The 23445-nt window shown below is 41.4% G+C and overlaps 2 protein-coding genes across 5 annotated transcripts in view; both read left to right on the top strand.

Annotated features, from left to right (window-relative positions):
- LOC129822157 (CD166 antigen homolog) overlaps positions 1–10921 on the top strand; it is a 61798-nt gene extending 50877 nt beyond the window's left edge. Inside the window, exons 5-16 of one of the 2 annotated variants that reach the window (XM_055880172.1) lie at positions 226–313; positions 599–757; positions 1680–1804; positions 2063–2195; positions 2762–2874; positions 3204–3330; positions 3605–3726; positions 6726–6858; positions 7468–7497; positions 9020–9131; positions 9241–9389; positions 9496–10921. In XM_055880172.1, the coding sequence (XP_055736147.1) occupies positions 226–313; positions 599–757; positions 1680–1804; positions 2063–2195; positions 2762–2874; positions 3204–3330; positions 3605–3726; positions 6726–6858; positions 7468–7497; positions 9020–9131; positions 9241–9355 (1257 nt within the window). In that variant the 3' untranslated portion in view covers positions 9356–9389; positions 9496–10921. The remainder of the gene's footprint in view (positions 1–225; positions 314–598; positions 758–1679; positions 1805–2062; positions 2196–2761; positions 2875–3203; positions 3331–3604; positions 3727–6725; positions 6859–7467; positions 7498–9019; positions 9132–9240; positions 9390–9495) is intronic. The other variant, XM_055880173.1, reaches the window with a different exon arrangement.
- A 945-nt stretch (positions 10922–11866) lies between these two features.
- LOC129822156 (dual specificity tyrosine-phosphorylation-regulated kinase 1A-like) lies at positions 11867–23400 on the top strand. Of its 3 annotated transcripts, none has more exons than XM_055880169.1 (12): positions 11867–12673; positions 14477–14546; positions 16571–16767; positions 16964–17056; positions 17230–17418; positions 17553–17700; positions 17823–18109; positions 18295–18441; positions 18567–18707; positions 18833–19136; positions 19349–19473; positions 19822–23400. In XM_055880169.1, the coding sequence occupies exons 2-12, from the start codon at positions 14537–14539 to the stop codon at positions 20392–20394; spliced, it is 2214 nt and encodes a 737-aa protein (XP_055736144.1). In that variant the 5' UTR covers positions 11867–12673; positions 14477–14536; the 3' UTR covers positions 20395–23400. The 3 variants fall into 3 exon arrangements, with proteins under 3 accessions (XP_055736144.1, XP_055736146.1, XP_055736145.1); XM_055880170.1 differs by lacking the exon at positions 11867–12673 and adding an exon at positions 12681–13472; XM_055880171.1 differs by lacking the exon at positions 14477–14546.
- The last annotated feature ends 45 nt before the right edge of the window (positions 23401–23445 follow it).

Raw genomic sequence — 23445 nt, 5'->3', positions numbered from 1 at the left:
TGCCTCTGATTGAGAACCATACTAGGCCCAACACATAGAAATCTAACAACAGAACAAAACATAGAAAAACAACATAGAATGCCCACCCCAACTCACGCCCTGACCAAACTAAAATAAAGACATAAAAAAGGAACTAAGGTCAGAACGTGACAGTATGCCCTTGTGGATTGTTCTAAAATAGGATTTTTACGTATTTTTCCTCACTTTGTTTTATCGTCTGCACAGCTAGGGCAGTGCAGCGCCCCTGATGCCAACCCAGCTGCCAACATCACATGGTTCAAGAACAAGAAACATCTGGTGGCGGATGGGAAAGGTACGTTATTGAAGTGTTGATGGATTATTTACAAGTGGTAAACAACTGCAGGGGGCTGAAGATTGCACATTCACACATTTCACTTGTTTGGTGTGAGATTCCACAAGAACCGAGTAGTGAAATATTACCTCTCGAGCTACATATTTTCTTCAATTCTCATAAATGTGTCTGTTTCTACAGGATCCAAAATGTCAGTAACTTGGTGATCATATTATTGTTTATCTGTGTGTCGATATGCTACTCTGTAACCATACCATTTCTAATTAGTATTGTTGTTATTTTTAGGCATTATAATCAGTTCCAAAGTGAAGGTGGACGAAGTCACTGGCCTCACCACCACTTCCTCCACTCTTCAGTACACAGCTGAGAAGGGAGACACAGATGCTCTGTTCACCTGTGGGGCCCTGAACGCATTGTCCTCCCCAGTCTCCTTCACTGTCACCTGTAAGTAACCAGAGAGCCACCAAACTACTCCAACTACCTAAAATAGCCCAACTACCTAAACTGCTCCAACTATCTACCCAAACTATCCCAACTACCTAAAAGGCCCCAACTAACTAGCCAAACTGCCCCAAAGACCTAAACTTCCCAAACCAACCTCAAACTCCCTCAACTACCCGTACTACCCAAGATGCCCCAGCTACCTTAACTGCCTCAACTATCCTAACTGCCTGTAACTGCCCTAACCCGACACAACTTCCCTAACCGCTGTCTGTCCTAGGAAGGCTATTGATTTGCTATCAGCCTCAGCAGCCAGCAGTCAGTGTATCGACAACCAGATTGATGGCTGTTTTATTTTCAAGTTATAGTCCGATCATTTGTGCCTCTGTGGCTCTTTTCTTGCAGCCCAGACAGACAAGAATAATGACACAATAATGACACTAATTTAAAAATTATGTGTCCATGAGTCTGTTGTGGGAGTGATTCGGAGCGTAGCGTTCGAGGAATAGCATAGTCGATGTTATTCACTCGAAATGGCCCTTTCAATAGGACCTATCAGGGCTCAGCGGCTGTTTGAATCCTGTTTTTAAAGAAATGTTGGCAATTTGGCTTGTCTGGAGCAGCATCATTGATGTTTGAAAGGAACATTTTGTCTAGCGCCTCGGGGTGTGGCTGCCGTTCGACCAGCTCCGCCGCTGCATTCAAAAGCAGCCATCGCCACAAGAACACACTCAGAAATGGAGTGTACAGCCCTGAGGACTTCACTAGCTTGGCTAGTCTGCTTACTGTGATGGTCTCAGAAGCCCTGTCTGCCCAGGGTCACTGTGTTTCAGGTCTCAGCCTCAGTCTCTCCTCTCTCCATCTCTGCTGTTCTCTTGCTCCTGTTCTCTCTCTCCTGGTCTTTCTCTCTCTCCTCTCCCTACAGACCCCACAGAGAGGGTCAGTCTACATGTCATTTCTAAAGGGCCCCTTATGGAAGGAGACAACGTGACTCTGAAGTGCAAGGCCGACGGGAACCCACTTCCCACCAGCTTCAACTTCCACATTCAGGCAAGCTCTCAATGACATGACTCCACTATCCTCCCACACAACCAGAAACCCCACCTGGCATATGCCCTTAGTTCCTAATCTGACCCCTTTAATTACTTGCCTTCTACTGCCATTGTCCTCTTTAACCCAGTCAAACCCTACACCTGGTCAAACTCTACATGTCTTACACTATCCACCCTGTCTGTGAAGCGCTACATTAACCTAGACTCAAGCCCATCTGAGAGTTTCAAAATGTATCCCTTCCTTATGTTCCTAAAGAAAAGGGTGGTGAAGGTGGAGAACTCTGACTCCTACACTGTGACTGATGTCACACGTGACAGCACAGGGGAATACAAGTGTTCTATCATTGACAATGCCAAGATGGAAGACTCCAAGAACATTACCATCAATTGTAAGTCACTCTTTATCTACAGATATCTTGATCAATGTTTTAAGCTAGCTAGCATTAGTTCTTCAATTAAGTTCTGTATTATCTTAATACTGCCAGCAATTTATTTAACAATGCTAGGCCAGCAATGGATTCATGGGAAAAAACAGCCATAATGATAGCCCATTTCCTGCTACTATAGATTGCGTTTGGAAGTGTGTGGGAAAATTACTTATCATCTAATTCATAATTCATTCTTTGTCCGGCTGTATAAAGTCATTAGGGTTATTTTTCTAAAAGGGGAACATTGTCAGAGTATATTTCCGTTTGCAACTACATCCCTCAGCAGGAAAGGATATACGGTTTGTTAGAGAGAATAGAAGCCGAGCATCTCGTCTCACGCTGTGAGGTGAAAATACTTGGAAAGCTCACGTCCTTTAATGCGTTAAATGAGCTGGATCAATGCGGACGTGCTGAGGCTTCTATAGGGAGCTGATATGGTTTTCAACAGGAGTGCTGTGGCCCCTTCTCCTCGAGGCGGTTAACTGCCTGTTTACAGTGTGTCTTTCTCCTCCCTTCCTCCCTTTCAGACCTGGATATGAGTTTGAGCCCCTCTGGGAAGGTCATGAAGAGCACCGGCGAAAGCTTGGCTCTGAACCTGCAGACCGATGCGTCTGGAGAACTCAGGGTGTCCTGGACTAAGGTAAGACTAAACAGTACCAAAGTTTTTATAAGGCCTAGATTTATGTTTTTGGTTGGAAATGGGTGATAAAACCTTATCAAAGCAATAAGATGACTTCAGCTTGTTTTTCATAATTTAAATGTATGTGAAGGGCGCCTAGCGGTTAAGAGCATTGGGCCAGTAACCAACAGATCGCTGGTTCAAATCCCCGAGCCGACTACATGAAAAATCTGGCGATGCATCCTTGAGCAAGGCACTTAACCCTAATTGCTCCTGTAAGCTACTCTGGATAAGAGTGTCTGCTAAATGACCAAAATGCAAATGTAATGGTTGATCTTATATCATTCCAGGACAATGGCAAACTAGACAAAATCCCTAAGTTTGACAAGCTGACCTACTCTGATTCTGGAAAGTATGAGGTTGTGGTCACCATGGGCGCTCTCATCAAGAAAGCCTCTTTCGAGCTGGTCGTTGAAGGTAAAGACTTTGGGACATTTACTCAGTTAAGGCTTTTGTGCTCTTACTGGGCACATTCAACACTGTTTTTCAAAGATAGATTTTTGTACGTGTTCCTAATGATAGACTTTTATTCAAAGATACTGATTCCCCAGTAGCTGTTTCACTTCAGGGAGAGGCTTTCTCCATATTTGTTTGTGTTGTCCATACATCATGTGGTGTTGTTGCATGGCATGGTGCGATCATTTTCTTGTTCGTTTTGGTGTAGTTGAGGAGACCATGCGTCTTCTTGCAGGTATTCCAGTCATCCGGCGGTTGGCAAAGCAGCGTGGCGAGGACGGCCAGCACAAGGTACTGACCTGCGAGGCTGAGGGCTCCCCCAAACCCACTGTGGCCTGGAGCGTCAACGGCACATCGGTATGAACAAACACAGACATCTTCACTAAGGTGCCAGGACACTCCACTGACACACAGGAGGTGGCATTAGACTTCACACTCACAGGGACACTCATTATACAGATCACACTGTATTTATCCATCAGTTACTGTAAAACGCACAACACCCTTATCTATCCTGGAATAGCAGCAAAGACTCACAAAATCATTAGTTTATCTGGAATTCTCTCAAAGCAACACCTTGTGCCATGCACCCATTTTTCTGTGGCGTGCCACCACATGAATGGAACGGAACACACAAATCCTCGCCATCTTTCCGGATGTGTTACTGCCGATATGAAAGCAGCTCCTGACCTTATAAAAACAGTCAATTTAAGCTTCCTTTTATTGGAATCTGTCAGGAAGCCAGAGAACTCTAAATCTGGGAGGTTTACAGTCAATGAACCTTTGGATGTCTTTGTAGTGAATCAGTGCTTGTGGTATTTTACTGTCCACACTATTTCAGACAGACAAACTTCCCCCATAATGTCTTTCACTATGTTACTACACTGCTCAAAAAAATAAAGGGAACACTTAAACAACACAATGTAACTCCAAGTCAATCACACTTCTGTAAAATCAAACTGTCCACTTAGGAAGCAACACTGATTGACAATAAATTGCACATGCTGTTGTGCAAATGGAATAGACAAAAGGTGGAAATTATAGGCAATTAGCAAGACACCCCCAATAAAGGAGTGATTCTGCAGGTGGTGACCACTGACCACTTCTCAGTTCCTATGCTTCCTGGCTGATGTTTTGGTCACTTTTGAATGCTGGCGGTGCCCTCACTCTAGTGGTAGCATGAGACGGAGTCTACAACCCACACAAGTGTCTCAGGTAGTGCAGCTCATCCAGGATGGCACATCAATGCGAGCTGTGGCAAGAAGGTTTGCTGTGTCTGTCAGAGTAGTGTCCAGAGCATGGAGGCGCTACCAGGAGACAGGCCAGTACATCAGAAGACGTGGAGGAGGCCGTAGGAGGGCAACAACCCAGCAGCAGGACCGCTACCTCCGCCTTTGTGCAAGTGCAAGGAGTAGCACTGCCAGAGCCCTGCAAAATGACCTCCAGCAGGCCACAAATGTGCATGTGTCAGCATATGTTCTCACAAGGGCTCTGAGGGTCTCATCTCGGTACCTAATGGCAGTCAGGCTACCTCTGGTGAGCACATGGAGGGCTGTGCGGCCCCACAAAGAAATGCCACCCCACACCATGACTGACCCACCGCCAAACCGGTCATGCTGGAGGATGTTGCAGGCAGCAGAACGTTCTCCACGGCGTCTCCAGACTCTGTCACGTCTGTCACATGTGCTCATGTGCTCAGTGTGAACCTGCTTTCATCTGTGAAGAGCACAGGGCGCCAGTGACGAATTTGCCAATATTGGTGTTCTCTGGCAAATGCCAAACGTCCTGCACGGTGTTGGGCTGTAAGCACAACCCCCACCTGTGGACGTCGGGCCCTCATACCACCCTCATGGACTCTGTTTCTGACCGTTTGAGCAGACACATGCACATTTGTGGCCTGCTGGAGGTCATTTTGCAGGGCTCTGGCAGTGCTCCTCCTGCTCAAAGGCGGAGGTAACGGTCCTGCTGCTGGGTTGTTGCCCTCCTACGGCCTCCTCCATGTCTCCTGATGTACTGGCCTGTCTCCTGGTAGCGCCTCCATGCTCTGGACACTACGCTGACAGACACAGCAAACCTTTTTGCCACAGCTCGCATTGATGTGCCATCCTGAATGAGCTGCACTACCTGAGCCACTTGTGTGGGTTGTAGACTCAGTCTCATGCTACCACTAGAGTGAGAGCACCGCCAGCATTCAAAAGTGACCAAAACATCAGCCAGGAAGCATAGGAACTGAGAAGTGGTCAGTGGTCACCACCTGCAGAATCACTCCTTTATTGGGGGTGTCTTGCTAATTGCCTATAATTTCCACCTTTTGTCTATTCCATTTGCACAACAGCATGTGCAATTTATTGTCAATCAGTGTTGCTTCCTAAGTGGACAGTTTGATTTCACAGAAGTGTGATTGACTTGGAGTTACATTGTGTTGTTTAAGTGTTCCCTTTATTTTTTTGAGCAGTGTATTTGTGACTTCCTAAGTAACTTCTTTTCTTGAACATTTTCTGACTGACTTCCCAAACTGATGGGCTCAGTGTTTTTGTAGATAGGTTTCCTTCTCTCAGATGCACACCACGTTTATTATGCATTGGTCTGTCATGAAGACAAAGGATTTTTGTTCTTGGCGTACCTGAGCCTGTGTGTGTGTGTGTGTGTGTGTGTGTGTGTGTGTGTGTGTGTGTGTGTGTGTGTGTGTGTGTGTGTGTGTGTGTGTGTGTGTGTGTGTGTGTGTGTGTGTGTGGGACATGACCACACACACACCCATTGGGTCTGCATGATCAATCCACTCCAAAGCTGCACTGACCTCTTTCAATTAATATTCTACGGCTGAGTCACTCACACACAATAATTTAGTCACAGCTCACATTTCTGCGCATCTGGGGACAAACACACCAGTGCATTCAAAGTTTAGAGTTCTATAAAACCTGTTCACAGTAAATAGGATAAGACATCAAATGTAAAATTAGTGCTGGCTCTTTTCATAGCAGACGCACCATATCGTATTCTTAGAAGATGTGAAAAGGGTGTTGCCTGTTTGTTTGGGGGTTTCTCTAGTCCTCTGCCTCTATGCCCTGAAGGTACTCCTTATCACGAATAGGTTGAGCCTCACGAAAATACAACACCACCTCCTAGTGGTAGTACATGAAATATACATATTTTATTTGATTCTAGCAACATTCATTATGCCATGGAATAATATAAGATTCCATATATTCTTCGCAATAGAATTCTATGAAATGCATCTTTGTGCTATTACTGGAGAGGAAGCAGCTATGTTCTGCATGGCATTTAAATCTCCATCAGATACACAAGATATACGATAAGCCATTGTACACTAACAGCTGCGTCTATTTAATTTTCAGGCTGATGAAAGTCCCTACGTCAATGGGAAGATCTCACACAAGCTGACCATTGTGCCTACAGTCAACCTGACCGTTGTCTGCACTGTGTCCAATGAGCTTGGCCAGGACACCAGGGCTATTAACGTGTCGACCTGTAAGTACAGTGTGGTGGTATGGCCTAAAATTCCCTGTCCTATCCCCTTCCTTCCTCTCTAAAGGGTAACTCACTAATCCTTGTGTGGATCTGGTCGATCACCCTCTCCTGATGCTAACAAATTCCCCCACTGTCTGTATGCATGATGATTAGTAAAAAAGTATGGAAATGTTTTATGGAGGGAACCTTGGCCATGGGGACCTAGTTCTTGTCTCTAGCCAACCTAAAACATGCTACTATGCATACTGGACATACTATGCATGCTCCTTGGCAATAATTTCCCTTTGGTTTCTGCAGTATTTGATTAGATAAATCAATACAGACAGCCATATCTCACTCATTTTGTGTTTTTGGAAAAGCATTTTTCCCTTTTTCATTCTTCTCCCTCACTTTTGGTCTGTTTGTCAGGATGCTGGACTCTATCCTTCCCCCCTCTGATGTCATGTTCTCAGTTTGCATGCGACCAGGAAATCTAAACAACCAACACCGTGTTACAGTCAATCTAGAGTCTAACATAGCCGATAACACACTGTCTGACCAATAACATTATACAGTATACTTAATTGATTTCTGGGTTGGACGTTAATATAACTTTATATCTGATTTCAGTATTTGAGGAGGTGAGAATGGATAAACAAGGTAAGTTGTGATGATCTTATTTAACATTTCCTGTAGCAAGATGGAGGAGAGGAGGGATTCTGTAGAAAAATATATAAGCTTCCCAGAGAAAGTGGAATCTGCTATTGTGCATTATACCCTCCAGAGCACAATCTCAGATTAACATCATCCACAAATAGCCCCACTGCTGAAACGCTGTTGAACAACAAGATGTGGTGCTGGGGGTGTAGGAAATATTTGTTAAGATAAACATACACATTCTGAGGATCAGAAGGAGTGGAGCCACCAGCATCCTGACAATCTCTCAATGTTATCCATCCTTTCATTTGCCAAAATTGTATTTATTACATGTTCACAAGGAGCAGTTCACATTTATCTAAATCATAATACAGAAGGTTACAAATTCTATAACAACCATTGAATTTTGCAGCATGAATGTGTATACCTTATTCATTCATATGTATTCGTTGACATTTATACACAGGTTTGGGGAGCAACTCATTACATGTAATCAGTTACATGTAAACTGATAATTTTTTCTTCTTCTGTAATCAGTTACGTTACCAGCAAAATATTGTAATCAGATTACAGATACTTTTGAAAAAGTAGATTATTGGATTCTTTTTAAATGTAGAAAGGATGTTTTGTGAAAAAATACATTGACACCTTTCTATTTTCTTAATGACATTCAATTCAGCATTGAAAAAAGGCACACGTTTAACTCCATTGGCCTCCCACAGTGAAAAAGCTGAAATTCACTACTTTCGTTGATCTGCTTGCTCTGCTCTCATATTTATCCTCATGTTTTACCATTTTATTTTGGGACTCAAGTTTGTTCCACCTGAGTGTTTTACTTGCCATTACTGTGATATGTTGTTGTTGTTTATCTACCTTAGTTGAATGCACTGACTGTAAGTCGCTCTGGATAAGTGTGTCTGCTAAATGACCAAAATGTAAGTGTTTTGCAAGTGTTCATTTTTACATTTACATTTTTGGTAATTTATCAGACACTCTTATCACACCATTGTCAGCAGACTTCTGATACCAATGCAGGATGAAAGAGGGACACAAAATTGTGAACCGCTATAAAATAAATAGTATAGAAAAGTATTTTTTTTGTTTTTTTGTAATACAGGTCTCGAAAGTATATTGTTACCAAATACATTGGATGTAGTAGTTCAGGCTGGTGAAATACAAAATACTCAAAAGTAATTGAAATACGTCCATCTCTGGTCAGAGACCACTAATGATGACACACCAAATGCGTTTGATCGATCCTTTTTGTCTTCTTCTAATGCCTCTTAATAGTTAAGTAATCAAAATGTAAGTAATCAGATTACATTACTGAGTTTGGGTAATCCAAAAGTTACATTATCGATTACAGTTTTGGACAGGTAACTCGTAACTGTATCAGATTACATTCCGAAAGTAACCTACCTAACCCTGTTTATACATACGCAAATTTATTTTTTGCAGTCTCTTCATTTGCAGAATGTTCTCTCCTTGTTTCTGATGTTTCTCCTCTCTCTCTGTGCCTTTACAGGCTCATCAGATGACAGTGACACAACAAAGTTGGTGGTGGGAGTTATTGTTGGTCTGCTCCTGGCCACTGTAGTTGTGGGTCTAGCATACTGGCTGTACCTGAAGAAATCCAAGTAAGTTAATTAAATCAAAATGCCTTTCATATATAGCATGTTATGGTGATGTATGTATTATTATTGGAGGGCTGTGATTTGTGTTAAACAACCTGATTTGTGTTAAAAGGCAAGGCAGCTGGAAGACTGGTGAGAAGGAGGATGGATCCACTGAGGAGAGCAAGAAACTGGAGGAGAAAATAGAGGAGAAGCTGGAGGAAAACAGCCAGAAAGTTGAGGTGTAAAGAAAAGGAATGTTTAAAGAATGAGAGAAAAAAGGTAAAGAACATGTCTTGAAAAACACGTCTATTACTGTATATTATAATATTTACTTCTTATGTTTAGATTAAAAGATGCCGTTAACATCATCACAATTTTTCTGCAGTGCGGAAGCGGCAACTAGAAGCTTTTGCTCACTTCTGTTAAAATTTGAAAAGGGGGCATTGAACTGGATGAAGACCATTTGGATTTGGACTTATCCACAAAACTTTATTTCCTCTGAATATTGAAAGAAAAAAACTGTCTAAATGAAAGGATATGTGTTGTACATAAGCCTAAATTGTCTGCGCTATGGATAAAATGTGTTAACAATCCTTTGTAATAGTTTTTGTTTCAAGTGTTGGTTAAGAAGGATTTGGTCAAATAGAGAAAAATGCCAATTGGAGTGTTTGGCTTGGATTTAATTAACGTTATTGCTATTAGAATAACTACTGGACCAGATGCCTTTTCTGTAAGGATGTGTGCATTGACCTAGACCTCCCTGACCCTCAATGCATTATAGAGGATCTGAAGGTCTTCACCGCTGTTCCATCTCAGTTCCATATCATCAACACAACCAAACACCCATTAACACAACCGAACGCAGTCAATACATTTTGTCAATTTTTTATGGAACATACACTGCCATTTTGTGTAGTCTCCATTGGAAAAATAAACTGTTGAATATTTTAATGAAAGGGCTAAGGGAAGGGTATAGGCTACATAACTAGCTTTAGTTGTAACGTAATATGAGTTAAGCATTATACCAAGATGCATCACTTTGCATTGCAGGAAGTAGAAGATCTGTTGTACAAATTATTTCATGACATGTTACATGGTTCCTGTTTGTTTTTTGTACATTTTTGCCATCAAAAGTATCAGGAGATTGAGTGATGCTGTTAGGCATGCAGTACACTCTGACCATCTGTTTGTGTATCAGTGGGTTGTGTTTAGTTTGGACATAACCACTACATTACAGAATATGTCTTATCTCAGTTGTATTCATAGTGTTAAATTCTGTGCTTTTATGTCATTTTTTATGTGTAAAGAGACAAGTTGTCCAGCAGTTGCATACTTCACAACTTAGGTCAGGGTTATGAGTAGCATTTACTGAACCTGCAAATATATCAGACCTAGATGTAAATGTGATTTGTTTTGGTTATTTTTAGCTATTTATATTGTTCAAGATTACAAGGTTAGCATCTCTGTTAGTTATATTCAATTATTCTCACAAATTTAACCACTTTTTAACCGCTTTAAAATTTAACCGCTTTAAAGGTACTGAACAATTGATAGTAATTTCTTGCAGTTATTTGACAATAATAATTATAATGTAAGCCTTCTGTGGATTTTGAGCCTTCTGTAGATTTCTATGAGTTTTACCACATATCTCATACTGTCAGCTTGCTGTTTGTGTCCTACGTTGTAGTTAATGTGAAACCAACAAATTGGAAATAAGACCAAAGAGGGTAAATATTGCCATGCAAGTATTGTAAATACTGGCTTTTGTTTTTGTACTTTTGTTTAAAATAAAGTGTAGCCTACATTTTGAAGACTCATGTTAAAGAATGTTTTGTTGGCTCTGTCATTCTGCTCACAATACATCATAAAAAGTATCGCCATCAGATATCTTTGAGAATAGGTACATATACACCCCAAAATCCCAGAGAATCAGTCGCTATTCATTCGTATCATCCATAAATCCATATTTTACAATTGGACCACTATTGGGCATTCCTCAACACTAATAGCAGGGCATTGGTAAGTCAATTCAGAATCACACAGGACCATGATAATCAGAAATCCAGAACTGCACATAGAAAGGATGTATACTGCCATCCATTGGCCAAAGAACATAGCACAAGGATTTGCTTCATCATCATTCAGAGATTAAAAATGTTACTAATAAGATCCCACTTGGATATTTCAATCAGGTTGCTTTCAGTAGTTTGATCTGATTTATGAATATCTTGTCACATGTTAAATGTTACTAGTAAATTCATGTCGAACCTTTAAGCTGACAGCCATACAATATAGGCTAAAGATAAATAAAATGTGCATGCCCTTTATACAGCTAGTCTGCTGTCCTGATCAGGAATGTACTTTACAGATGGGTTCTTCTATGCAACAATATCACACAGCTTGTTTATACTCAGGAATCATGATGTCAAGTCTGACTGTAAAAAAGACTAGGTCTGTATGTCTTGCATTTCATTTTCTGAAAATGTGCTATTGCAGTCATACAGTTTTATTACTGTCTCAAACATGGATGCAATAAAGTTTGGCAAATTCCTGCAACACAACTAACTATTCATGCAGTTTTTTCGAATTTAGAAATCCTATCTAGATTATTGTATTCTACTTTAGAATGTTATAATTCAATGGAGACAATTTATTCATTAGAATTACTGATTGACAGCATACAACGTTGAATCTATGGTTGAATTATCCTCGCCATTAGTTCATCCGGGGATTTGATAGATTGATTGACAGTTGTCATAGTAACAACTCAGGCAATCGCCATTTTGTCAGAAGGTCTTTTCAAATGTTGTCCCTTCCCGCCGGAATAATGCAATCACTGGATATACCATTGACATTTGTGTTCAAAACGATGCGTCGAATGAATCGGATTAGGACAAGTAAACGGCAAATGATTTAGCATAGTTTAAATATATCTAGTGGGAGCCGCACTTATAGTTGCCAGTGTTTCTGGTCTACCGGGCCGGTTCACTGCGCAGGTTTGGGACGCGCGCCATTTTGTGAAAATTGACATACATTTTTTTTGTCCAAAATAAGCGTGTATCTTAGGGCATGATATTGGTTTCATATTTTGGGGTCTTCATTATTTTTCGTTATGGTTGCCTACGTCCGTGTTTCCCGTGGTGAGCTTGCAAGAAAACAGAACAATTTGAATGTAGCTACCTTTTATTTAGCGTTTGAATTCCTAGCTACAGAATCGTGTTAGCTAACTGGCTAACCGTCGCTAGTTAATAGTAGCCACGTTCGTTTAGTCAACTAGATAGCTAGCTGGCGCTAGTCGTCAGCTGATGCTAGTCGAAGTTGGGTGGATAACACATTTTGTTGGTTGGGGACGCATTTGATCGTCAAGAAGTTTTACTTGGATGGCCATTTTTTTTAACTTGGTTTGCCAGTGGAGAAGACTTTTCACCTTCGCGTTTCGGGAATTAGGTTGACTGTGACTGACTTAACTTAGCCGACGACAGTGGGGGCGGAGAAGCTCAAGCTGGATAAGTTGCCCTACCATACAGGTTAATTGACTTTAAATGAAGATCGTGCCATCAGAGGTGAGCCCGTGTATGAAGCTGACTATGTGTGTTGTGTAAAAAAGGTAGCTAACGTTACATGTGTGGTAATTAGCTAATGTAACTTACGGTCATCTAGCTAACGATCAGCAGCAACCATTGCATTAGCCGGATGTCGTAAGAATGTTGCTAACATTAGCCAGTACAGATTCGCTAGCTAACGTTAGCGCTCTGGATCTAACTACACCTAACATTTTTAAACCTAGCTAGTTAGTTTAAAAAAAATCTAACAGCATTGTCATTTAGTTGTAACTAACGTTAGCTAATATTATCTAGCGGCTAACGTTACGTAAAAGTGTTAACGTAAGTTCATAGCTAGCTAACGTTAAGTATTTATGGGCAAGAAAAGCTGACGCGTTAACTACCGTAGCTAGCTTACGTTAACCTGTTAGAAAGTTGGGCGCAAGATAACGTGGTAGCAAACGTTTGAATATACGATCGTTAGCCAGTTAACAATTAGGGCCCATAACCAGCGTTATTGGCTTGCTAGTTAACCAACTCGCTAACTGGTCATCTAACGTAGCTGGCTAGTAAGCTAACGTTAGGCCCATACAGATCGCTCGCAGAAGACATCGTCACTGCACTCACTGGCGAGAGGAAACGGATTGCTTGCCTTAACGTACCAAAGCTAGATGGGTAACGTTAGCTACTGAGTAAACTAGTTATGTAGTATTTGTCATTGTAGACGAAACCAGACTGCCACTGACAACTGCTCTCGAGAAGGCTAAACTGATGATTTGCTTTCGAAATTCCAACCATGGCGAGAAATAGTCCATCACCTGTGAGTAGCTAGCTAACAGTTAACAATTCCTTATTTTGAATTGATGACAGGCCGTTTTGAGTGTGCAAGTATGTAGCAAAACTGAATATTTTTTATAAATAAAAAATGTTATAGGGTAGACAGTTAGATATGAAGTTACATACAACACTTAAAATTCGAAATTAAACTATATTTCCATGTAGATAGGCCTGTGTTCATGCTTAAACTCATCATGAAAGGAACTGTTCAGAAGACGGTCCTGAAAACGGAATGTTTCGATCGTTTATGCTTCACAAGCAATTACCTTGGTTATCCTTAGTGGTACAGTTGGAAGCATTATCTTTACTTTATATGCACAGTTCTGAATAATTTAAATGGTGTACAGTTTGTTTTCAAAACACTTTTGCGTTGCAATGTGGGCTTGTACTGCATATCATATTTAGCAAGCATTCCCACACTAAAACTACTTAAGCTCACTGTCAATACATAATGTAATATTTTATTAGCTAGTTGCTGTTGAGTCATTCGGGTCATCTTCATGACATGTGTATATAAAGTTAATGAAACTCCAGAACTTTGACAATGACTAAAGACATTCTGAGAGGAGATCTCTAGTTTTACTAGGTCACAACAATGGTCAAGCTGATTTGACCTGCTTGTTCGGATGGCACCTGTTTTGGTGTGAAACCATGTTTCTGAACTGTTCTTGCAAAAAGTCAACAGCCTCATACATCATAGATTTATAAGGTTATTTGTGTTAGGCATGTTGAGAATAATTGGTTCACTGAGATTAACCAGACTGACTGGGAAAAGGTGATTGTTGGAGTGATTATAGTTTTCTAAATTTACAAAATATGTGCATTTTACTATCCAGTTAGTTTCAATTTTTTGCCCTTGCCTTTGCAATGTTTTGGTATTTTTCCTCCCTCTTTTTTTCCCGTCAAGTTTTTGTTCTTTTGGAAAGTAGATCCCACCTAAAATGCACAGTCAATGAATGATACTTATCTCCTTTTTGTTCTTTATAGTGGGTTGTGGTTTGCTGCTGGACTCTCCTTCCAGGATGATATGACATTTTACAGGAGACGATGCATCCAGGTTAGCTGCAATAACTGACATATTTTATCTTTCGTGGGGAGGAGGCACTCTTCTTAATTCCCCCCCACAGCCTAACCATATCTTGTCAATCAGAAATACATGAAACATAATGCTTCAATTATTAAATAAATTACCTGCTTACTTCAAAAACAACTTTCAGTTGTCTGTCGGTGCAAAGCAAATTGCACATGAAGACATTTCCACCATAAATTATGTCAGTCACAGTAGAGTTATATTATTTATTAGACTTTCCACATGTTCAAATTCAGTCTTTCAATTCTTGATTACCACTGCCTTGTCGTGTTCCTCTCGACCATTACAGTGCATTCTCCCTGGAATGTTGGTTGCATTATTAAGTTTACAATTTGGAATTGGGATGACATGAAATGGAGTGAAGTTTAAAATAGAACCATGGTGCACCTCAAGATGTCAGCCAAGAAAGTGGAGAAGAAGGAAAGAAATGCCAGTCATCCTTGGACTAGTCTTTTGCATTTAGTGAGCTTGGAAGCATGCTCGAACAACTGGCAAGCTTTGTTGAACAATTACACAAAGGACAAGTGTGAACTGACCAGCCCCAGATATAATAATAGTACATAATTATATAAAGGCCTATATAATATTAAATGTACAATATTATACATATGTCACAATATAAAGTATAGTACTGTACTAATCGTGATTAAGTAGTAGGGTTAGAATAGGCTACCATATTAGTTTTTGTCAGATTCTGAGGTCACCCCCACAATCAGTTATACCTAATACATGTTTTATTATTGTAAGTATGACATGTCAGAAATTGCATATTACAATTGTATAATTCTAAACTGGATTCTCCTGCACTAGCTACTGTACATTTTTATTTCAAAGGTTTTTCTAATATCTCTGTCTGGATATATTTGTTCCTCCACAGCTGGGTCAGCTCTGTCTCTAGTGCTCTCAGATGGAGTGCAGGTTTTGGGCTGTGCTGCTATTTTGCTGCCAGGCTCTAGTGTGCTGAAAGCGGCCTCTAAGTGTGCCAAAGTTCAATTTTATTTCTTGTTTATTTCTTGGTTTCTCATTGGAAAATGGGAGCTGCTCTGCCCTGGCAACAAAAGTAGGTTATTTGCATACTGCGTTGTGATTGGCCTGTGCGTTGATGGGCTTGCCAAATCACGCTGTATCTCTGTGGTGATAGGCTATGCTAATTAGGTGCTGTTGCTGGGATTCTGAATAGTGGTTACTGTGTAGCGCTGGTGAATTGTGTTTTCTGGTGAGAGATGCTGATAGATGAACAAGCTATGTAATAATTTTCTGATTCCCTTTCACATAAATTGAAGGATGATTTACATCCCAGGGTGTATTGATATTTCCTTTTTATTCCTGATTTAAAAGTACATATTTTACAGCACCCCCCCACAAAAAGGCTAATGAAAATATAAATGCCTATATTTTCTTTACCATATGAACATGTTTTTATGTGTGTATATATGTATGTTTTTTGTTTTTGGGGGCCTTTACACAATGTACAAGGGCACAGATATTTTGTGTTATTACTAGTATAAGCCAAGAACTTCCATTTGATACAAAGAGGCCCTCATGGAAGCTAATACAACAAACATACCATATATCATTTGAATAATAGGACTATTTAACAGTAATTTCATGGGCCAATATGTCTTCCTACTCATGTCAATGTATGAGGTAAATTACACTGACCGTAACATGTTAGTTAGAATACATCACCCGTGTCTAGTTAAGTAAATAAAAGTTTGAATTTATCAACATCGTATTTCAGAATTGTAGATAATCATTGAGATTCATACTGCATAGTAAGGTTTAAAGGTCAGTGTGCTGAAGTGTCTTACACTTCTAGACCTCTTGAAGTGGTATTTTAGATCAGTTTGTCAAGGCAGGAAACCTTCCATTGACAGAAATCAGTCTGGAAAATTTTATTGAGTTGTCACTACTTCAGGGGAAGTTTGTATAATGTATTATTATTTTTTACAATTTCAGTGTTAATTCGTGTCAGTGTTGATTTCTTTCAGGAGGAGAGACTTCAGCATGCAAACCTTCGTCCGTCCGGCTTGCGCCCTCTTTTTCTTTCCACGCTGCTGGTCTTCAGATGGCTGCTCCAATGCCCCATACGCACCAGCAGTACAGTGACCGCCACCAGCCGAGCACTGACCAAACTGCTGCGGTCCTACCGTACAGCGACCAAACGCAACAGCTCACTGCCAACCCGGTATACAAGCAACACAAACCTTTCAATTTGTTAGACACAAACGTTAAAAAATTTATAGAATCATACACTTTTTAATACACATACGTGCACAATAGAAATCAGAACTTTAACTAGCTTGTCATTTCGATTGCAAAATGTAAGAAATATTTTTTGTTGTCAGAGATCATGTTTTTTTTTGTGTGATTTGTTGTTACAGAGGCACATGCCCCAGTGCTTTCGTGACCCTACTTTAGCTCCCCTGCGGAAGCTCTCTATAGACCTTATCAAAACCTATAAACAGATCAATGAGGTGAGACTGGTTTCTGCTGTTCAATGTACTGCAATTGTCACAAAATTTCATATTTGAGTGTTTGAATTGCAGATGTAATAAACAATGCAAGTTTAGAATATTTTTCATATTCTCAGTTAGATCAGGAAGTGCATAAGCTCATGTCTGTATTTGGTTTCTTTCCTGGACTTTAGGTCTATTATGCAAAAAAGAAGCGACGTCACCAAACAGGTCAGGGTGAAGACTCCAGTCACAAGAAAGAGAGGAAGGTCTTCAATGATGGCTACGACGATGACAACTACGATTACATTGTCAAGAATGGGGAGAAGTGGATGGACCGCTATGAGATTGACTCCTTGATAGGCAAAGGGTCATTTGGACAGGTACACTTTTATAAATGATTATTCCCATGATCAACTTTGGAAATTGCTCTCATTTTGAGCACTTGGGCAGCTAGTGCTTAATAAAACAACAAGAAAATATGTTGGTGTTTTTTCTCTCTTTTGGATTGCTGTAGGTTGTAAAAGCTTATGACCGTGTAGAGCAGGAGTGGGTTGCCATCAAGATCATCAAGAACAAGAAAGCTTTTCTCAATCAAGCCCAGATTGAAGTGCGCCTCCTAGAGCTCATGAACAAACATGACACTGAGATGAAATACTACATAGGTAATGCACTCTAGTGCTACTCTGTTGTACAATCCATTATGGTGCACTGTCATGTTTTAAACTAATCTCTCTTGAATGTGTATCAGCCACACCTGACTCACACTATTTCTCCTGTCATGTAGTTCACCTGAAACGTCACTTCATGTTCCGGAACCACCTCTGCCTGGTGTTTGAGATGCTCTCATACAACCTGTACGACCTGCTGCGAAACACCAACTTCCGTGGTGTCTCTCTCAACCTGACCAGGAAGTTTGCTCAGCAGCTTTGCACTGCGCTGCTGTTCCTGGCCACACCCGAGCTCAGCATCATCCACTGTGACCTGAAGCCAGAGAACATCCTGCTGTGCAACCCCAAGAGGAGCGCCATCAAGATAGTGGACTTTGGCAGCTCCTGCCAACTGGGACAGAGGGTATGCGAATCTACTTATTGTCTTGGTCCAAAAGAGTTTAACCTTGTATCTTGCACAAGTCTCATTTTTTTGCGTATATTCTGTATACCTCTGCCATATGTTCTGTTTTCAAGATTGTTGTAACGCTGATGTCTATAATGATATTGATAAGAATGGGTTGTGGTTGACTCTTTCTCCTTCCTCAGATATACCAGTACATTCAGAGTCGTTTTTACCGCTCCCCAGAGGTGCTGCTGGGCATGCCCTATGACCTGGCCATCGACATGTGGTCCCTTGGCTGCATCCTGGTGGAGATGCACACTGGGGAGCCCCTCTTCAGTGGAGCCAACGAGGTACAGTGTGCTTGACTGACTAGCTGGAGGTTGTTTTAAATATAGCCAACTTTGAGTGAATAAATTTGATACATGCAATTAACATTTAATCCATGGCGATATTTGTTCTGTTCTATAATTCTCAGGTGGACCAGATGAATAAGATAGTTGAAGTTCTTGGTATCCCCCCCAATCACATTATGGACCTAGCCCCAAAAGCCAGGAAGTTCTTTGAGAAGCTATCGGATGGCACATGGAGTGTTAAGAAGACCAAAGATGGCAAAAGGGTGAGTTTGCTGTAGTTCCCTTCTCTATGTGGTGTCCTAACATTGGCTTTGGTAGTGTTGTGTATTCAGGTTCAAGTACCTGACAACCCCTCCCTGTGTCTCCCCCTTGTCTCTCCTCTGAGCAGTATAAGCCTCCAGCCTCTCGGAAGCTCCACTCTATCATGGGTGTAGAGGCCGGTGGTCCAGGTGGCCGGCGGGCGGGGGAGTCTGGCCATGCTGTTGCTGACTATTTGAAGTTCAAGGACCTGATCCTTCGGATGTTGGACTATGACCCCAAGAGCCGCATCCAGCCCTACTACGCCCTGCAGCACAGCTTCTTTAAGAAGACTGCAGACGAGGGGACCAACACGAGCAGCAGTGTGTCTACCAGCCCAGCGCTGGAGCAGTCCCAGTCCTCTGGAACCACCTCCAGCACCTCCTCCAGCTCAGGTAACACTCCCTGGCTCAATCGACCCTCTATCTCTCCTCTGAATATTGCGGTTGTGGACTCATGTCTCAGTTGTCCCTTCTCAGTGCACTGGTGGGAAACCAAACCGATGGTGGTGCTTAAAGTATTTTCAACCTTTTCTATGTTCAGTCATTTTTGCATTGTCTTTGAGTGTGATGGACTTAGTCTGAAGTTGTGCCCTCTTCTCTTGCAGGAGGGTCGTCTGGGACAAGTACCAGTGGTAGAGCGAGGTCAGACCCCACCCATCACCACCTACACAGTGGAGGGCACTTTGGGGCAGTAATGCCAGCCATCGACGGTGACACCCTCTGTCCACAGGTGACATGTCTTTGTCATTCATTTGAATAAGCTAATTAATCAATAGACTACCTGTTATGTCTGCTAAATGACGGAAATGTAATGTAAGTCCTAATGTAGTCAATATTATTTAAGTGTAATTAAATGCACTGGGAATTTAATTGTAACATTTTTCAAGGAGCATTTCATATTTTAGTCATTTAGCAGACGCTCTTATCCCGTGCAACTTAGTTAGTGCATTCATCTTAAGATAGCTAGGTGGGACAACCACATCAGTCATAGTAAGTACATTTTTCCTCAAAGTAGCGATCAGCAAAGTTGGAGCTTGTACGAGAGACATTAATTGATTTCTCTGTGGTGCACTGACAGGCAAGAAAGCCTTACCCTCCCCCATTGGTGTGGGGAGGTGGGGTCGGACCAGAGCCGGTGACCGGAGAGACCCACCCAGTCCAGGAGACCACCTTCCACGTCCCCCCTCAGCACCCCAAGGCCCTGCACCCCCACTCCCACCCCCATCATCACCACGGGCAGGTGATGGCCACACGGCCCCGCCCGCGGCACTACACCTCCCCCACACACAGCTCCTCCACACAAGACTCCATGGAGGTGGTGCATGGCCATCTGTCCATGACCTCCCTGTCTTCCTCTGCCTCCTCTTCCTCCACATCTTCCTCTTCCACTGGGAATCACGGCAACCAGGCCTACCAGCTCCGCCACCTGCCTTTTGGGCATCATGGCGGGCTGAGCATGGGGATGGGCGCCTTCTCGAACCCCCGGCAGGAGACAGGCATGGCTGCCCACCCCGCTTACCCCATGGGCACAAACACGGGTCCGGCTCACTACCTACCGGAGGGCCACCTGGGCTTGAGGCAGGGCATGGACCGGGAGGAGTCTCCCATGACTGGAGTGTGTGTGCAGCAGAGTTCCATGGCCAGCTCGTGACTGCACTGACATTTGGCTGTGTGTTCCCCCTGTGCGTCATTTTAAGGTGGTGTTTTTTACAACAGGTGTGTCGAACAAAAGCTGCTCACGTCAGAAGGGAGATATCACTCAACCGCTACTAAAGAGAAAAACCTTTGTTAAAAGAATGTGATTTCCGTCATTTTTCTTTTTGCAATCATTAGGCACATGATAATGTTGCAGAATAAGCATAGTAAAATTGAGGCATCCATCTACCATTTCACAAAATTCATGTAACAAATAACCACCATCTGGTATTAGGTGGCAAAATCTACTGGTGAGCATTTGAGGATGAAGTTAGAAGCAGTTTTACAGGTAGCTGTCTAATGAAATGCTAACACGTCCTCTTATTTCAAACTGGAATTTCTGACATTTTTCTTCCACAGGTTGTTGATTGTTTTACCCTTTTTTAAAGTGAATTTTCACAGAAGAGCTGCTTTTAAAACCTTTAGCTTGACCAGGAGGAAAGTGTTTGCGGTGATATTTCGTGTTGTCTGTCGGTATTGTGTAACTCTGTGAGAGGGGAGCACATAGCAGTGGAGTTCCTATAGTGTGCGCTGGCCCAGACAGTGGAGGGGATACCCTGCAGGTGAAAGATGTCGGGGGGGAGTGCTACCCCCTGGTGAGCTGGTCCCGGCCCTGGCCTGGCACAGACGAGAGAGCAGAGATGGGCTCTGGAGAAGAAAAGTGTCCGGCCCAGCGTGAGGAAGACTGGTTCAGTCAGTGGCTGGTTCTCAGATAACCTTTTGGCCTTACGACTCATGGACTTGGAATGGGTCGGAGCTGGATATTATCATTTGAATTAAGATGGCTTTCCACTATTTTTATCTGTAGACAGCCCTGTAGACAGCCCTTAATTGTTTAAGGAGAATAAAAATTATAGAAAAGGGTCATTTAAGAATGAAGATTTGAGGCCTTTCTCTACAAAGATTTCTCATCTATGGGGCCCCACGTTACAGGGTCTTCTTGTACACACCAATCTCCTAAACATTACTTCCTTCAAATCTTGTTCACAGTTTAAGGATTTTGTGGTGAAAAAAAAATAAAATCCCTTTTTTCCATTTTTTTCCCCGTTTGCATGTAGTTCCTCATCTGAACACCTGCACAAATGTCTCCATCTTAAACACGGAAACTGAAGAGGGGAAAAAATGTTAAGTGACTGCCTTTCTTTCTCCTCAAATTATGCTGTGAATTTTACAAGAATTTATTTCCCCTTTGGATATTTTTTTTTATACCAAAGCAGTTTTATAGCATATTAGGTGTCTGTAACCAATAATGTAGCAGTTCACCACTTTTGACTCAGTTTATCAAGATCTTATTTTAACGTCAATACAAAACCGCTGCAATATATTGCTTTAGCAAAACTGGAAACCGTTAAGTTCAACAACTGTTAGCTACCGTATATTCTAAACAGATTTGATTTCTATGTTTTTCCCAAACCTGTTTCCATATTAATTGGTAGATTATTTTTGGGAGTCTCTTTTAACCTTGGTATGTATAGAGACATTGGTAGTTACTCTGCAGGCTCCGGAGTAGCAGAATTAAAAGCTGATGGTTCAACGTAGACCACTGCATTCTATTTCTGCATTTCTCCCACTTTTACTATTTTAAAGGGTTTTGCTGCCTTTCATACATAATTTGGCAACATGCTAGCTACTGCCATAAAACTCAAGACTATTGTAGTCTCATTACCCTGGCAGTGTACAGACAATTGCAGTAAATATGATTTTCTAAGTGATTTGGAAGTGCACCTCCTTGTGAGCCTGGTCCTATTCAAATGGGAAGGGTACCAGTCAGCCCTCTTGCTAATGTCCTGAGCATGTGTGCAACTTTGGCAGACATGCATGTCTGTAGAACTCTACCGTTAGTAGAGGCATTTTCGTTCATTTTATTTTATATCAGGGATTTTGAAGTGCTTTTTTAATGTTTTTTTTTGTTGTTGTTTTTTTGTTTTTTTACTCTGGAAAGTAACAAGACCAAAGTCCTGCTCATAACAGCCTTCTTAGTTACACACAGACCGCAGGACACTTCTATTGTCATAGTTCAGGGGAGAGACCATCACGAGGAAAAATCATGTTTGGTATAACCACAAACTCAAATGTAAAGCTACCTGTAATGATATTTAAATTTTATCTGAATGTTTAGGTTATAATCACAATCATTTTTCATACCCCTCCATGATTTTTGAGACTCAGAAACTGCCAGTGGTTTTGCTGACACTCATACTGGTACTAAACATTCCAAAATAAAGATTTAAAAAACCTCTTAAGTGTGAGCCTGTTTCAGATCATGCTGATTGACTTCTGATCTAGAGCAGTTGTCATGAAATGCAGCCCCTTTTTAATAGTGGAAATAGAATTTATGTATATATTTATATTTTTTTAATAAAGGAAGTATAGAACTCACTACCTTGCTCCTGCTGGTATGTTGATTATGTTTGTCAATTTGGTGACCGTTCAGTGGGCAAGATCTCAGTTTTCTTAGTCAGTGGTGTAACGTGGCCTCTGGGCAGAGGTACTTGACTACATCAGGACAACACTATGAGGTAGGGTTTGAATCAAACAGGGAAAGCTAGATCTTCAAACCTTAATTTTTACAGGGTATATTGTAAGTGCATGTACATCCACAGACTTTACTTTTTGGTTGTATGAAAAGCACATGGTTGGGGAAAAAGTGGTTCCATTTTCAATAAGGCTGTTATGTTTGTGGGTTTCACACAAATGTTTGAGTACTTGTTGACATATCCTCACCCTACAGAAGCCCAAGTCCTCTGATTTTCATTTGAATATATTTTCCTTCAATTTTTGATTTCACATTTTATAAACAATTTGTACATGCACTATAAAACTGAACAGCATGGAGAAAAGGATAAGTCCGTGTATCCACAGATTGTAAGATCTAGTCAAGACTTTGCTGTGTATATGACAATGCCCTTTGTATTATATTAAGACCGTCTTATGTATGATATATAAAAAGAAGTTAATTGAACCGTTGTGAGCCTCTGTTCCTCTACACTTCTTCACACACACCAGT

The sequence above is a fragment of the Salvelinus fontinalis genome, chromosome 24, assembly GCF_029448725.1.
Source record: "Salvelinus fontinalis isolate EN_2023a chromosome 24, ASM2944872v1, whole genome shotgun sequence".
NCBI classification, from domain to species: Eukaryota; Metazoa; Chordata; class Actinopteri; order Salmoniformes; family Salmonidae; genus Salvelinus; species Salvelinus fontinalis.
Note: the sequence above shows the minus strand (reverse complement) of the source record. Positions and strands in the feature narration are given on the sequence as shown.